Source organism: Coenobita brevimanus, chromosome 26, assembly GCF_032717465.1.
Source record: "Coenobita brevimanus isolate Jiangsu-jjx chromosome 26, ASM3271746v2, whole genome shotgun sequence".
NCBI classification, from domain to species: Eukaryota; Metazoa; Arthropoda; class Malacostraca; order Decapoda; family Coenobitidae; genus Coenobita; species Coenobita brevimanus.
The window spans coordinates 42,189,554-42,204,435 of NC_136979.1; the positions used below are offsets into that span (position 1 = coordinate 42,189,554).

At 41.4% G+C, this 14,882-nt stretch overlaps 1 protein-coding gene across 1 annotated transcript in view; it reads left to right on the forward strand.

Annotated features, from left to right (window-relative positions):
* The window catches only part of dpy (fibrillin-like protein dumpy), a 442,341-nt gene that overhangs the window by 410,835 nt on the left and 16,624 nt on the right, over window positions 1-14,882 (forward strand). Inside the window, 10 exon segments of the mRNA XM_080267992.1 lie at window positions 63-245; window positions 2,244-2,807; window positions 3,006-3,194; window positions 3,452-4,024; window positions 4,217-4,399; window positions 4,670-5,242; window positions 5,552-5,740; window positions 5,879-7,777; window positions 7,914-8,111; window positions 11,142-11,384. Of these exon segments, the coding sequence (XP_080124118.1) occupies window positions 63-245; window positions 2,244-2,807; window positions 3,006-3,194; window positions 3,452-4,024; window positions 4,217-4,399; window positions 4,670-5,242; window positions 5,552-5,740; window positions 5,879-7,777; window positions 7,914-8,111; window positions 11,142-11,384 (4,794 nt within the window).

A 14,882-nucleotide genomic window follows, 5' to 3' on the forward strand; every position in this document is an offset into this window, starting at 1 on the left:
AGAGAACAAATAGCCAGCTTTAATGATTTGATAAAAACAGTAGTGTGTTTCTCCTTCCCCAGTACCATCAAAAGGAGCATGTACACAGCACTCGGACTGCCTGTTCAGTGAAGCATGTATAGAAGGTCTGTGTCAGGATCCTTGCAACTGTGGCCTCAATGCTCAGTGCCATGTGGCCCAGCACCGCCCATACTGTACCTGTACCCATGGCTACACGGGTGACCCTCAGGTTGCTTGCTACAGAAGTAAGCATGTTTTGCCTTTATATATGTAAATATATATACTGTATACACATACAGTATATACAGTAATCCCTTGATTATCCGATGTAGTAAAGCCATTGGTATGTCCAGATATGGATGAAATCCAGATACTGTACATAGCAATGCCCTACCTACTTATACTCTATTTACATGTACAGTACCCCGTCTAATTGTGGCAGTGTTCTTCAGTCTTTCAGTTATTTAGACATCAAAACACACATGGGAATGTCCAGTATGATGATGGGAATGTCCAGTATAATGACAGACACTAAGAAAACAATGCATAAACAACAAAAGTCCACAAATACCATACAGATATGTACAGTACCCCTCCAAATTGTGGCAGTGTTCTTCGGTCTTTCAGTTATTTAGACATCAAAATACGCATGGAAATATCCAATATACTGCTAGATACTAAGATAACAATGCATAAACAACAAAAATCCACAAATACTGTAAATAAATGAAGAAGACGAAGGTTGCAAAAAGAATTTTAATAAAGTCCTGTACAGTCCAGTACTTACCACCCAGTGAACAGTGGACAGGCATCGTAGCCCGCTAGCCTCCAGCTGGTGTACAGTAATCCTGTGTGGTCTAGTGGGTAATGTAATCACTAGTGGTGGCCGTATTGATACCAAAATATCGATACTTCCGATACTAATTGTTTATCTGCAGGTATCGATACTGATTGCCAGGTATCGATTACTATGAGTGGCTTTCCATTTAAATGAAAATGTATTTACAAAAATACTACTTCATTGGGAAGTGATGTTTTTAAGATGTCCTAGTGCACTGAATGACAGTTTTGGTGCTCACAGTCCTATAAAATAGTGGTCATATAATTATCTTAACCCGGACTGAGCCCGTTTTGAGTAAATTTATTAAATTTTTAAGTAGTTTATTTTATTTTTTATTTTTTTTTAATGCAAGAAAGAAGGAACCAAAGGCCAGGGTTCCACAAACTGACTGAAAGGTATTAATTAAGAGACTATCTAAGTGTTAGTATCAGTAATCGATACCAGTGATACTGGCCAACAAAGTAATTTGTATCATATCTAAATTTAATCTCTGGTATCACCAATCACCAGTAATCACTTAACAAATGTCCGAAAACTCCTTGTCCCCCAACTGTTGGAGCTGGACAATGAGTGGGAAAGTGTGGTACCCACCATTGAACACAGCGTTGCCATGTCCCTACCAGCCGGCCAGGCGACTTTGACCATCTGGTAGGGAGGCAGATGGCCATTTTTGCTCAGTTGGTGGGTTAGGTCCTTTTACAAGCATGCAGCTCGACTCACGAGGCCAGCCATGCAACTTTGACCATTCAGTAGGGAGGTAGACGGCTATTTTTGCCCAGCTTGTGGGTTAGGGTCTGTAATACTCATGCACAGCTGGGAGCATCTGAGTGATCTGGGCAGTCAGGGGACTTTGACCATTCAGTGAGGAAGCAGATGGCCATTTTTGCTCAGCTTGTGGATTAGGGTCTGTATTACTCATGCGTGGCTGAGAGCATCTGAGTGATCCCGGTGGCCAGGGGACTTTGGCCATTCAGTGAGGAGGCAAACGGCCATTTTTGCTCAGCAGGTGGGTTGCGGTCTATTACCCACGCATGGCCAGAGGGGTCGGCTGGCCGCCCTACCAATTTTTTAAATTTGTAAGCTGCCTAACCAGTGATGTCAGAAATTTTATGTTTGGATATGGACAAAGAAATCCAGATATGAACTTACAGGAGCAAAGGCCTAATGTTCGGATACAGGGCGTGTCCAGATACAGTGCGTCCGAAGAATCGAGTGATTACTGTATATATCTATCTATCTATCTATCTATATATATACATACTGTATATACATACATACAAATTAGAAAATAATACATTCCATTCTGTAATATACTGTATTATATTAGCAGTGTACAATGTACTGTACTGGTAATATTACCAATACTCAGTATTGTAATAAATATAATATCTTTTCATTGCAGTTGGATGTGCAGATGATATTGATTGCCCAAGCAACAAGGCCTGTGTGGCACAGGAGTGTGTGGATCTATGCACTACAGAGTCTGTGTGTGCACCTTCAGCAACCTGCACAGTGGTAAAGCACAAGCCTCACTGTGTATGTCCTCCTGGTGAGCGTGGTGATGCCAGTCAGGAATGTGTAGCCCTTGGGTGCCGGAGCAATGATGAGTGTCCCCCCAATCGTGCCTGCATAAACCAGAAGTGCCAAAACTTGTGTGAAAATATAGAGTGTGGTGTGGGTGCACACTGTGTTGAACGAGATCATAATTCCACTTGTCTGTGTCCAGATGGTCATACTGGAAATCCCATGGTGGCGTGTCACCCCCCAGTTCAAGTGTGTGTGACAGACCATGACTGTAGTTTTGGGCTAGTGTGCACTGTTGGTGTATGCTTAGATCCATGCAAGCAAGCGAGGCCATGCGCAGTCAGTGCCACATGTACTGTTCAAGAAGTTCTTCCCATCAAGTCAGTTATATGCACATGCCCTCCTGGGTTCACAGGAGATGCAAAAACCCAGTGTCGGAAAAGTATGGATTTGCTCCTTCTTAGTCTCATCATACTCTGTCATAATTTGTATTCTTCCGGATCTGTCCTTTTAAGTGGTTAAATGAGTACAGGTATTTAGAATATGTTTATATAACTGTAATGCATTTTCTAATTTCTTTCCAGGTTTTGTGATTATAAGTGAAAGTTCTACCATCTTGCTAATATACTTCATTTTGTAGTACCAGGGAGACCTGACACTGTGTGCTCAGATGACAATGATTGCCATGAAACTCAAGCATGCCTGAAGGGGCAGTGCCTTGACCCTTGTGCCTGCGGTGAGAATGCTGTGTGCCATGTGCGGGACCACCGTGCCATATGCTCCTGTGCTCCCAACTATGCTGGAAATCCATACATTGCCTGCCATCTCAGTAAGACACAATACATACATACATGCACACACTCTGCTCACCTAAGAAGTATTCAGAATATTAACTCATGCAAAAATTAACTCTACTAGATATATTAATGATGCGGATACAATAACTGATACTGTAATAACCTAACCTTAATGATGATGATCTTTAAATAACATCTATCAGGTGGTTAATATCTGCTTTCTACAGCGTACATACTGGCATTAACTTACTGTGGTCAGTCAATATATTGGTGCTTCTCTTCCCACCAGCGACGGGTTGTGTTAACAATGATGGCTGCCCTCCAACACACAAGTGCCTCAGTAGCCAATGCATCGACCCTTGTACCGTGGAAAATCCTTGTGCAACCAACAGCCTGTGCTTCTCTGACCAACACCAGGCTGAGTGTCGTTGTCCTCCTGGTCTGGAAGGAGATCCGTATGTTAAGTGTGTTGAACGTAAATGTGATGATGATAATGACTGTCCTAGGGACAAAATCTGCCACCAAGATCAGTGTGTAGACCCATGTTCTTACACAAATTGTGGCAGAAATGCTGAATGCTACCCTGAAGAGCACCGTGGATTGTGCAGGTGTTTGCCAGGTTTCCAGGGTAACCCCAATGTGGCTTGTGAAAAGGAGGAGTCTCCTGAACCAGTCTGCAAAAGTGACCAAGATTGTGGTCCAAACTTGACCTGCAGGAATAGTCAGTGTGAGGACCTTTGTGTGAATCAGCCTTGTGGTCAGAATGCAGAATGCAGAGTGGTGAACTCTGTACCATTCAAGAGTGTGATGTGCCAGTGCAAGCCAGGCTACCATGGTCAGGCTCACATACAATGCAGACCTAGTAAGAACAGAATTGTTTTTACACTGAAATTTTGCATAATGTCTAATAATTTCCCCAGTTTAGTACAGTGTTTTGCCTTTACTGCTTCATAGTACTGTATCCATATTCCTACTGATCATTAGAAGGAAGGCAAAACTATTTTTCAAAATGATCCAGTGTAAATAATGCTTTGCTGATAATGCTAATTTGCAGTTACAGATAAACCTTATTGTGAGCACAACTCAGACTGTGCCTTTGGTTTGTCATGTGTGGATCGCCAGTGTCAGGATCCCTGCAACTGTGGGGAAAATGCATTCTGCTCAGTCATCAATCACAGGCCTGTCTGCACATGTGCCCTTGGTTATGAGGGTGATCCACATACTACTTGCAATCCTAGTAAGACATCTAACATTACTTATGCCTGTATGTTTTTATGATATACAGTTCATTATAGTAATAACAACAGTACAGTCACTAACAAGAACCTAAGCAGAACTGACAGCACCAACATAATGAATTTTCCACCTCTAGTTTCCTTCTTGCTATAAACCAATTAACCTTATGATTTTATCTAGCAGCTTAACAATATTCTTAATATCTGTATTGCCTAGAATGAGGATCAAGTAATACAGTCCCACAGACATTAACACTACTCTCTTGCTCCAGCTGGGTGCACGAGTGAGTTAGAATGCCCAGCAGACCGCACTTGCTACAGGGGGAACTGTGTCAACCCTTGTCTACTTGAGAACCCATGTGCACCACGAGCAGAGTGTCGCCCTGTCAATCACGAGGCCACCTGTCTGTGTCCCTCTGGCACAAGAGGAGACCCACGTATAAAATGCATTGTGGATGACTGCACAACTGACAAGCAGTGTCCACCAGATCGCGTGTGCCTCAGTGGTCGCTGCCTTGACCCATGCATCTACAACAATACTTGTGCACCCAATGCAGAGTGCCACAGCATCAGCCACCGGGTGGTGTGTCGTTGCCCCCCTGGTTTTGAGGGTCAGCCAACCATTGCATGCATAGAGAAGCCACCACAAAGAGACTGTCAATCAGACTTTGATTGTGAAGCTGAATATGGCTGCTTGGACAAAGTGTGCCAGAAAATTTGCAGTGTTTTGGAACCCTGCGAGGACCCTAATGTTTGTACCCTCATAGCAACACAGCCTCTCAAGACCATGACGTGCACCTGCCCTCCTCATATGGTCATTTCTCACAGAGGAGAGTGTGTTGACTGTAAGCATATTTTATCAATATATATCAGTAATTACATTAATTTTTCAGCAGATACCTGAGCATCGTTAAGTCTTCATCATTTGCTTCACAATTACTGCTGTACATAATACTTTCCATAATGTAGTTTCATCTGCAGTGCCATATGTTGTATTGTAACAGTTAACTCGACCTAAACCATACACTTCATATTTAACACAAGGCCAGACAGCCACTAGCCTGTAACTTCATATTAACACTAACATCTGAAGCAGTTTTGAATTGCATTTGTGCAGTACTAATTCCCCCCCTCCCCTTCTTGCCTGAATTCAGTGGCTACACCGATTCCTGCCGGATGTCGTGCTGATAGCGAGTGTCCAAGTGATGCCGCCTGCATCAACACTAAATGTGTTACTCCATGTGACTGTGGCATTCACGCAGACTGTCGTGTAATAAACCATCGACCCATCTGCACCTGTCTTCCAGGATACCAAGGCAATCCCAATATTGGTTGCTATAAAGGTACAGTATTCAGTTTTCCTCTTTTGTGACTTTGGTAATGAAGATTTATTTTGATAAGCTCAGACCTAACATCTCTTGCCATTACAATGCTGCATGTACCTAAAGATGGCATTTAATCAAATTGACTTACTATTTTAGGTGGATGCACTGAGAATGAAGAATGCCCACGGGATAAGATATGCTACAATGGAGTTTGTGTGAATCCATGTGTAGTACAGGACCCATGTCCTGTTAGTGCTGAGTGTTACCCAGAGGATCATCAAGCTAAATGCCGCTGTCCACCTGGCCTTGAGGGTGATCCATATGTCCAGTGTCTGCTGATTGGATGTAGAAGCAACTCTGATTGTCCAACAGACAAAGCATGTATCAACCGAAAGTGTGTTGACCCTTGCCTTTATGACAACCAGTGTGCACCCAATGCAGAATGCTATGTCTTCCAACATACTGCTGGGTGTCGCTGCCCACCAGATGTGCCTTATGGTGACCCACGATTCATGTGTGAAGAAAAAACTGTGGTGAGCGACCTGCCCGTGCCAGAGTGCCTTGTAGACAGTGATTGCCCCAGTAAGAGAGCCTGTATTGAAGAGCATTGCATCAACCCTTGCCACTCACTAAATCCTTGTGATGATACAGCTCTGTGTGAAGTGGTAGACTCTGTTCCAGTACGCACTATGATATGTGTGTGTCCTGAAGGATTTGTCATGACTGAAGAGGGAACTTGTGAATTAGTTGAAATACCAATACCACCTGGATGCCGTGCTGACTCTGACTGCCCTGAAGAAGAGGCCTGCATCAATCGAATGTGTCGCATTCCCTGTGACTGTGGTCCCAATGCTAACTGTGAAATAATCAATCATCGTCCAGTGTGTACCTGTCAGGTGGGTTACCAAGGCAATCCTGACATTGGTTGTTTCCCTGTTGGATGCCAAGAAGACAGTGATTGTGAAGACCACCATGCATGCTATGATGGTGTCTGTGCCAACCCCTGTCTAGTCAATGATCCCTGCGCCAACAATGCAGAATGCTATGCTCAAGAACACCGTGCTTACTGCCGCTGTCCATCTGGCATGCAAGGTGATGGCTATACTGAATGTATAGTTATAGGATGCAGGGCAAACTCTGAGTGTCCTAGTGACAGAGCATGCATTAATAATCACTGTGAAGATCCATGTGCTCACAAACCTTGTGCACCTACAGCAGAGTGTGTCATCAGAAATCGTGAAGCTCTCTGTCGTTGTCCACCTGGCACTGCTGGAGACCCCCAAATGGAATGCCTACCAATCCATCAACCAGACTGTGTGTCTGATGGTGACTGTGAAAGCCAGCATGCATGCATTAATGAAAAATGTGTCAATCCATGTAAAGTACTGGATCCATGCCATGAGAGTGCTAAGTGTCAAGTCATTGATACTCTCCCTGTAAGAACAATGCTGTGTGTTTGCCAAGAGGGAATGGTAATAAAAGAGGAAGGAGAATGTGATTTGGTGCCAGTTGTCAAGCCTACCTGTGAGTCTGATCCTGAGTGTCCTTCAGACAAAGCCTGCTTCAATGGATTTTGCAAAGACCCATGCCAGTGTGGCATCAATGCAAATTGTGAAATTTTAGAACATCATCCTGTTTGCACATGTGAGAGAGGGTATGAAGGAGACCCAGAGACTGCATGCTATGAAATAGGTTGCTACAGTAAAGATGATTGCCCTACCACTCATGCCTGCCGCAATGGCCAGTGTGCCCCAGTGTGTGGGCCTAACAATGAGCCTTGTGGAGAGGATGCCATTTGCCAGGGTGTTGACCATGAGGCCGTTTGTTACTGCCCACCTGGCTCACGAGGCAACCCACGCACTCAATGTATCGCAATAGGTTGTGCCTCTAACGATGCTTGCCCTGATGACCGCAGTTGCGTCAACCAGCGATGTGTGAGTCCATGTTCGTATGAACCCTGTAAGGAACCTGCCACATGTCGTGTTGAAGGACATATTCCCGTGTGTCCCTGCCCTCCCGGCTTCAATGGCACTATTGACAAAGGCTGTGAAAAGAGTGAGTATTTAGATATTCATATTTCATTATGACTGTATCATCTCTGCAAAGTAATAATGACATTTGATTGTGATATCCATTTATTAATCCAGCATGTATTAGTAATACTAAAGAGTTTGTGTTCCCAACACTACAGTTGTAATTGGCTGTCGCACGGATGGTGACTGCCCAAGTAAGACTGCGTGCATCAATGGTGAATGTATCAACCCATGTGGCCTAGACCCATGTGGAGAAAACACTGAATGTCGGGTGATTGACACGCAGCCCATCCGTACCATTGCTTGTGAATGTCTGCCAGGCTATCAGGGTGATGCTTCAGACAAGTGCATCCCAAGTAAGTTTAAAACCTTTTATCGGGTTCTCCAGGTATGCCATACTTTTGTATACAATCAAAATGATGCTTGAATGCATCTAACCTAACACAGCTGCTTGAAATATTTATGTTATTGAATTTTGCTTTTTGCATTTTGTTCAGCATTTAACAGTTGCTTGAAATATTCATGTTGTCAAATATTGCTATGAAATTGCATTTTGTTCAGCTTATCATCGTATGAGAATGTGTAATATATTGTAGCATTTGTAGCACTGTAATACTTGAAGGATTTACATTACAGAGTATAAATCCAGTCTCTTAAAATTAAAAACAGCCATGCTTCAGTACAGTTGTCACTGGATGAGACATTCATATCCTTCAGTTATTATTTTATGGAACATTCATGCTTTACCATTGAATTAACACAGCATCATAAGTGTGTGAAACTTGCTTAATTATTAACCATGGCAGTACTTGCATAGTGTACCATTTTAATAAGTGGAATATTGTGAATCATATTATGGTTCCCCTTGGATAATGTTCTGGCCTGATCTTTAATTATATAATGCTCTTGGCATGTGTTCCTCCTACCACTGTATGTATTGTTGTATGTTGATGACATTGTTCACCAGTCTGACTTGGTTTCTTGATATATTAACCATTTTGTATTGTTCTCATTCCAGGACAACAGCTAATAGTTTGCTTATTTGTGCATGCCAGTGGATGGTGAAGGGAAATGGCACTTTTATGTTAATTTGATATATTTGATCTCTGTAGTAAAATAAGCATAGAAAAAACACCTTACATTTTACTGTGATGCACTGTCACTGGTATATAATTATGTATATTTAGGAAACTTTATTATCTTTGACAAGAGTGTGTTAACTGTTTACACACAGTATTATAACTGCAGTACCAGTATTCTGTTCACGGTAATCTTTAAAATGGTCAGCTACTGATGCTATCACAAAGCCTTACTGATTTTCAGTAGTACAGTACAGTATTACAAAGATGATCTAACAAACTAGGCTGTTAGGAATGTGAAGCAAGCTTAAAAGTCTAGTGCAAGTGAGAGAAATAAAAAAGTTTGTTAAAAAAAAGCTCATGCATCAGCCTTCATCATCAAATGGTGGCTGTCTACACTGCTGAATCTGTAGAAGTCACTTTATTCAGTCCCCCATCCCTGAGGTCACACTGTGACCTCCTTCCATCTTTTTTTTTGGGGGGTCTGCCTCTTGCAACTCTGCTCTCAGCACCTCCACACCCATTTATCATCCTCCATCCTCTCCATTTGCCCAAACCATCTCAATCTACCCTGTCTCATCACAGTACTGTACTAAAGATATTCAAAACCCATCCTTCCTCTCATCACTTCATTTGCAATCCTAACACCCGCCCCCCACCCAAGCCTGTCATTCAAGATCACACTACTCATCCATTTAATCATTCTCATCTTTGTACATTTGAACCTGCAATTAGCCTTCTCCTTCACTGCCTGAGTTCCATTACCATACTGCATCACACCCACATACTGCATACAAGGACCCCTTAGTGCAAAGAGAGAGCCCTCTCAATGTCAGAAGGGGCAACAACTCCTTGAACTTGTTCCAGCTACTCCATACTCTTGCTACCAAGCTATCTTCAGGCCTACCTTCAGCACACAAACAACTCCATGAATGTGTTCCAACTACTCCTTACATGCATCCCAGCTATCTCCAGCACATGTGATGTCCCCTAATAACAAAGCTTCTCTACACTCACACTCTCCAGCAATATTAATCCTTTCTCGCCTATCCTGTTTGCTGTCCTTTCCATACTGCACAAACAAAATTATTATTATTTTGTAGCCTACCTGCAATACCACCAGTTCTCTTACACACCCACATATCACAAACACTGCACAGCATGGGAGTTACTTCCCACACACTTGTGGCAAGCTGTGCAGATTACACTCCTTTTAAAAGAACCAACACTTGCCCTAGATCTCATCCTTTTGTTTTATAAAAAATCACCTTGTGTTGGCTTTGTAACAGCTTTAAAATTGACAATATTATCAGCAGTAGAGTAATTGTAGTCCAGTAATTATAATAAAAAGAAAAATAACAGCAAAACCACGGCATTTTTTTTTTTTTTTTTTTAATGAAGCTAAGTGAGGTTACCGTGAACATCTGGATGTATCTTTACTTTAACCCTTGTGTCTGGGTGGCCATTTTTAGATAATTCTTGCTGCTAGCAGAGAAGTTTATTTTGCAAATCAAAGGCCTCTCATTCTCGTGTATTATGGCTTTATGTAACCCCTCCAGTTTGTAGTCTGTCATAAATTATTTGAGCTCTGGTGAATTCTTTTGAAGTTGCTTTTTTGAAAAACAAAAATGAAAAAGATCAACCATTAAATACTCAGTACCATAATATCATTAGATGGAAAGACTAAATGAAAAATACTGTACTTTATATCCCTTGGCTCAGTGGGTTATAGGTAATACTGGTATCAGTAGTGGATTGTCTAATGTAATTTTATCATAGTTTTTTAATGTTAATATTAATTTCAGGAAATATTTGTAACTGTCTCTTATACAGCATTCAGTAACTTGTTGCTTATTGGTGAAATATTTCCGTAAGAAAACATATTTGTCATGTATAAAGCATGGAGAAAGTCAAAACATAATTCAGGTTTCTAAGGTATTCATTAGCTATTTCATCTTTTATACGAGTTCAGTTATGGTAGCATCTGCAATAGATTATTGTATTCTGGCAGGTACCAAATTAATAGAGGTTAGGAAAGTGAAGTCAACTAGGGCAACATCAACAATAGCTTTCTGTTAAATGATTCTCTACGAACATGGAACCATATTAATAAAACTCTCCTAATCTCAGATTGTATGTAACATTGCTTGTATATATATTTGTCTTCACTCGTATGGGTAATAAATACTGTCAAGTTAGAGTAATGTTTAAGAAAAAAAAAAAAAAAGCACTCTGGTATTACTGTAGTTATTAAAACAAATTTTTTTTAGGAACCTTTATAAATACAATCCTTGGCCCTTTCCTTAGCACCAGTTTGTCCATATGAGAAAGGCTTCGTACAAGTAGATGACAAGTGTGTCTGCCCAGCTGATCGTGGTTTCTATGTTGATGAGAATGGCAACTGTGTCCGCTGTTTGTTGGAGCTGGGCTATGTGCTTACTGAGGATGGACGTTGCATATGTGATCCAGAGAAGGGTTATGTGGTCACCCGTGCTGGTATCTGTGACTGTCCACTCCCTGCTGTGAAAGATGAAGATGGGAATTGTGTGGGTGAGTCTTTGCTTTCCATTGTGATTTATAGTTGCCCATGTAAATACTGATTCACTTCATTAAGATATACTGTAACTCTCCTCTTCCTGTTGTGAGGGATGAAGAAGGGAATTGTTTAGGAAAGTCCTATAGGGCTATATTGTGAGTATACACTGGTGTGGACAAGTGCAAGGTGTTGTATGTGCCAGGGGTTGATAAAATATGTGATGACAGAACACATTTGGTTGTTCGTACTGTTGCTCACTATGTTCTATAATGTGAGAGGCAGCTGATCACATCTAACAGTTGCAGGTATAAATAACCATTATATATTAGGAGCTTGGTAACACCTTCATGCTTTTGGTGTTAATAATACAACCAATAGCCTTTTCATTATGATACACAGCTTGAATGGTATGATCATGTGGAGAGAATGGGTGTGAACAGTGGTGAAAAGCATATATCTGAACAAGTTTCAAGGTGGGAGGAAGCATGGTAGGCCAAGAAGGTCGACAGATATGGTAAATGAGCATGTGAGAAAGATAAGGATGGAAGCTGATGTACCTAGGGAATTGACAAAGAGATTGAGCTGGCTGGATGAATTTTGTGCAGGGGAGCGTATGACAAGGGTCTGACACCCATTTTTAACTTGGTCATTGGACTGACTGTCAGCTAGTAGGATGTGATGCTATGTATCCAGTGGAGTCAGGATTCCAGGGTCCTGAATGGGAGTGTAGCCCAATCAGTTGGGCAAACTTTGGTTAGCATCTTTTATTTATTTATTTATTTTTCTGCCTTTCTGAGCTTTACCTCACTCCACCCTGGGGTGATGATGATGATGATAATAATGGCACAGGTTTTTCTTAATTTATTGGGTGCCATCACTACAAATTAATTATCTGTGGTAAACAAGGCGTATATGGAAACTACACACACGTACTGTACTTTAAAGTTGTGTGCTTCAAAACGTTCCTTATAAAATTAAAAGTAATTCTGGGTAATATTTGAAAAACTCCTGCTGATATTACTCCATGAATGGGGTGATATTGGTATGCTTTTTTTTTTTTTTTTTTTTTTTTTTTTTCTCCCCATGAAATGGGATACAGCAGCATATTCAAGTGATTGGTATGCAGAATCTTCATCGATATTATAGCAAAACACATGAATTCAATTACTACATATTACCAATGAGTAAATAATGGCCTAAAACTTGTAAAAAAAAGAAAAGAAAAAGAAACTGGTCCCACTTCATCTTACAAACTTAAGAATGCTATTGATTATGCACAAATGGGAGAAAAAACAATGGATGCAAGTGATCATTAAGCTCAGAAAACAGACTATTCCAGTAGGTCTTGTAATATCATAAATTATACAAAGTTTATCTGGAAAGAAACCAAACTTTAAATAGCACACCAACTAGCCAGCTTAGCATGATCACGATGGGAGCGCTGTGTAGTGGCAACTTTGAGCTTTAGTTTGTCACTAGCTGCATGATTGAACGAATGTTTAGTGAACTTGGTGAATTTTCTTCTATCTCTTCTGTCATCTGAAATTGGTGACCTTTCAGGGTGGATTTCAGCTTGGGGGGGGAGGGGGGGGGAGGTCTGCAGGGGCCAAATCCAGAGAGTAGAGAAGCTGGGAGGTGATAGTCATCTCTTGCTTTGCCAAAAAATCACAGATAAGGAGTGACACGTGAGCAGGTGCATTGTCATGATGCAGCATCCGGATTTTGTTTGTTCACACCTCAGGCCTCTTCTTTTGCACTGCCCCCCTCAAATGCTTCAGGACATCCAAGTAAAACTCTTTATTGACTGTCTGACCACATGGAACAAACTCATGATGAATAATGCCATTCCATTAAATTAAAAAAAAAAATCATTTGAGCGAGTCCGACCAGTTTTTTTTTTTTTTTTTTTTTATTTTTTTTTTTGCAGTGATGCTGTGCCAACCTCTTGCAATGACTGCCTTTTTGTTTCAACATCATAGCCATACACTCACATTTCATCACCTGTTATGACATTTTCCATAAAGTTTTCATCAGCATTCGAACAGTTCAACAGCTCCTGACTGTGACATGGTTCTCTTTTTGATCATCGATCAGCAAACACGGCACAATTTTTTGGCAACAAGATGCATCTTCAATTTTTTTAATTAAAATTATGTGGCACAAACATTTACACACTTCTTTGAAAAGATCACAGGCAGTCAGGTGATGTTTTCATGGATCCCAGCATGCACTTTCTAAGCAAGATCATCGTCTCTTGACGTGGAACGTTATCTGGATTTGAGAATACCTTCAGTGGATACTCTTCCTAATTTGAAAAGCTGGAACCACTTGTGACATTGTGAACAGCTCAGACAGTCCTCCCCATAAGTCTGTTGCAACATTTGAAAAGTCTCCATCAAAGTTTTTCCAATTTGAAACACTTTCGTGCAAACATGTTGCTCTTCAGGAGCCTTGATTTATTCATTGTGCAACAAATTGCCAAATGCACTAAACACATGTTTATCCAAGCACGTGTAACTCAGTGACAAAGTGATGTGGCATGATGCCAATAGCGTTAGACTAAAGCTCAAAATTGCCGCTACACAGCACTCCCGTCGCAGTCACACTAAGCACTAGTTGGTGTGCTACTTAAAAAGTTTGGCGTCTCTTTGGACAGACCTCGTATAGTGTTAAACTTCACAGCTTCAGTACTTTCTGCCTGTCTATCTATCTATAGCCAGATGGCCTAACCCTGTGAGGGTTGGCCACAAACAAATCACTTCCATGTCGCTCTGTCCCCTGCCATTTCACTGCCCTCCCCCAAGCTCACACCCCCCTCTCCCATATGCCTCTCCAGTCCATCCCTCCATCTCATCCTTGGTCTCCCCCTCTCTCTCTTCCCCTCCACCTCACTCACATATACTCTCCTTGTTAGTCTCTCACTCTCCATCCTCTCCATATGGTCAAACCACCTCAATGTGTTTCTCCTAATACTTTGTTACATCCACACCATAACACTCCTTCACTTCGTTTGTCAGTCTGTCTCTCCACGTAACTCCACATATTCCTCTCAAATACTCATTTTCATTCTCTCACTCTTGACTAGTGTCCTGCCAACAAGGTCCAAGCTTCACTTGCATATGTTAGAGCTGGTATCACAGTACTATCATGCAGAGACTTTTTTACTTCCATCCTTACTTTCCTATCTCTTATCACTGCTATCAAAGAACCAGCAACCTTTCTTCCCTGTTGTACCCATTCAAGCACTTCATCCTCTAAACTTCCATCCATACTTATCACACTACCCAAATACATATATGCACTCACAATTTCCATTTCCTAACCATCCAGTCTCACTTTGCATTCAGTTACTTCATTTCTCTCGAATACCACACCTTTACGCTTCCCTAAATTCACCTTTAGATTTTGTTTCTTATGTACTCTCCCAGACTCATTCACCAAGTCTTGCAGTTCCCCTTCGTCATCACGTAACAAAACAATATCATCTGCAAACAACAGAAGAGGAAGTTTCC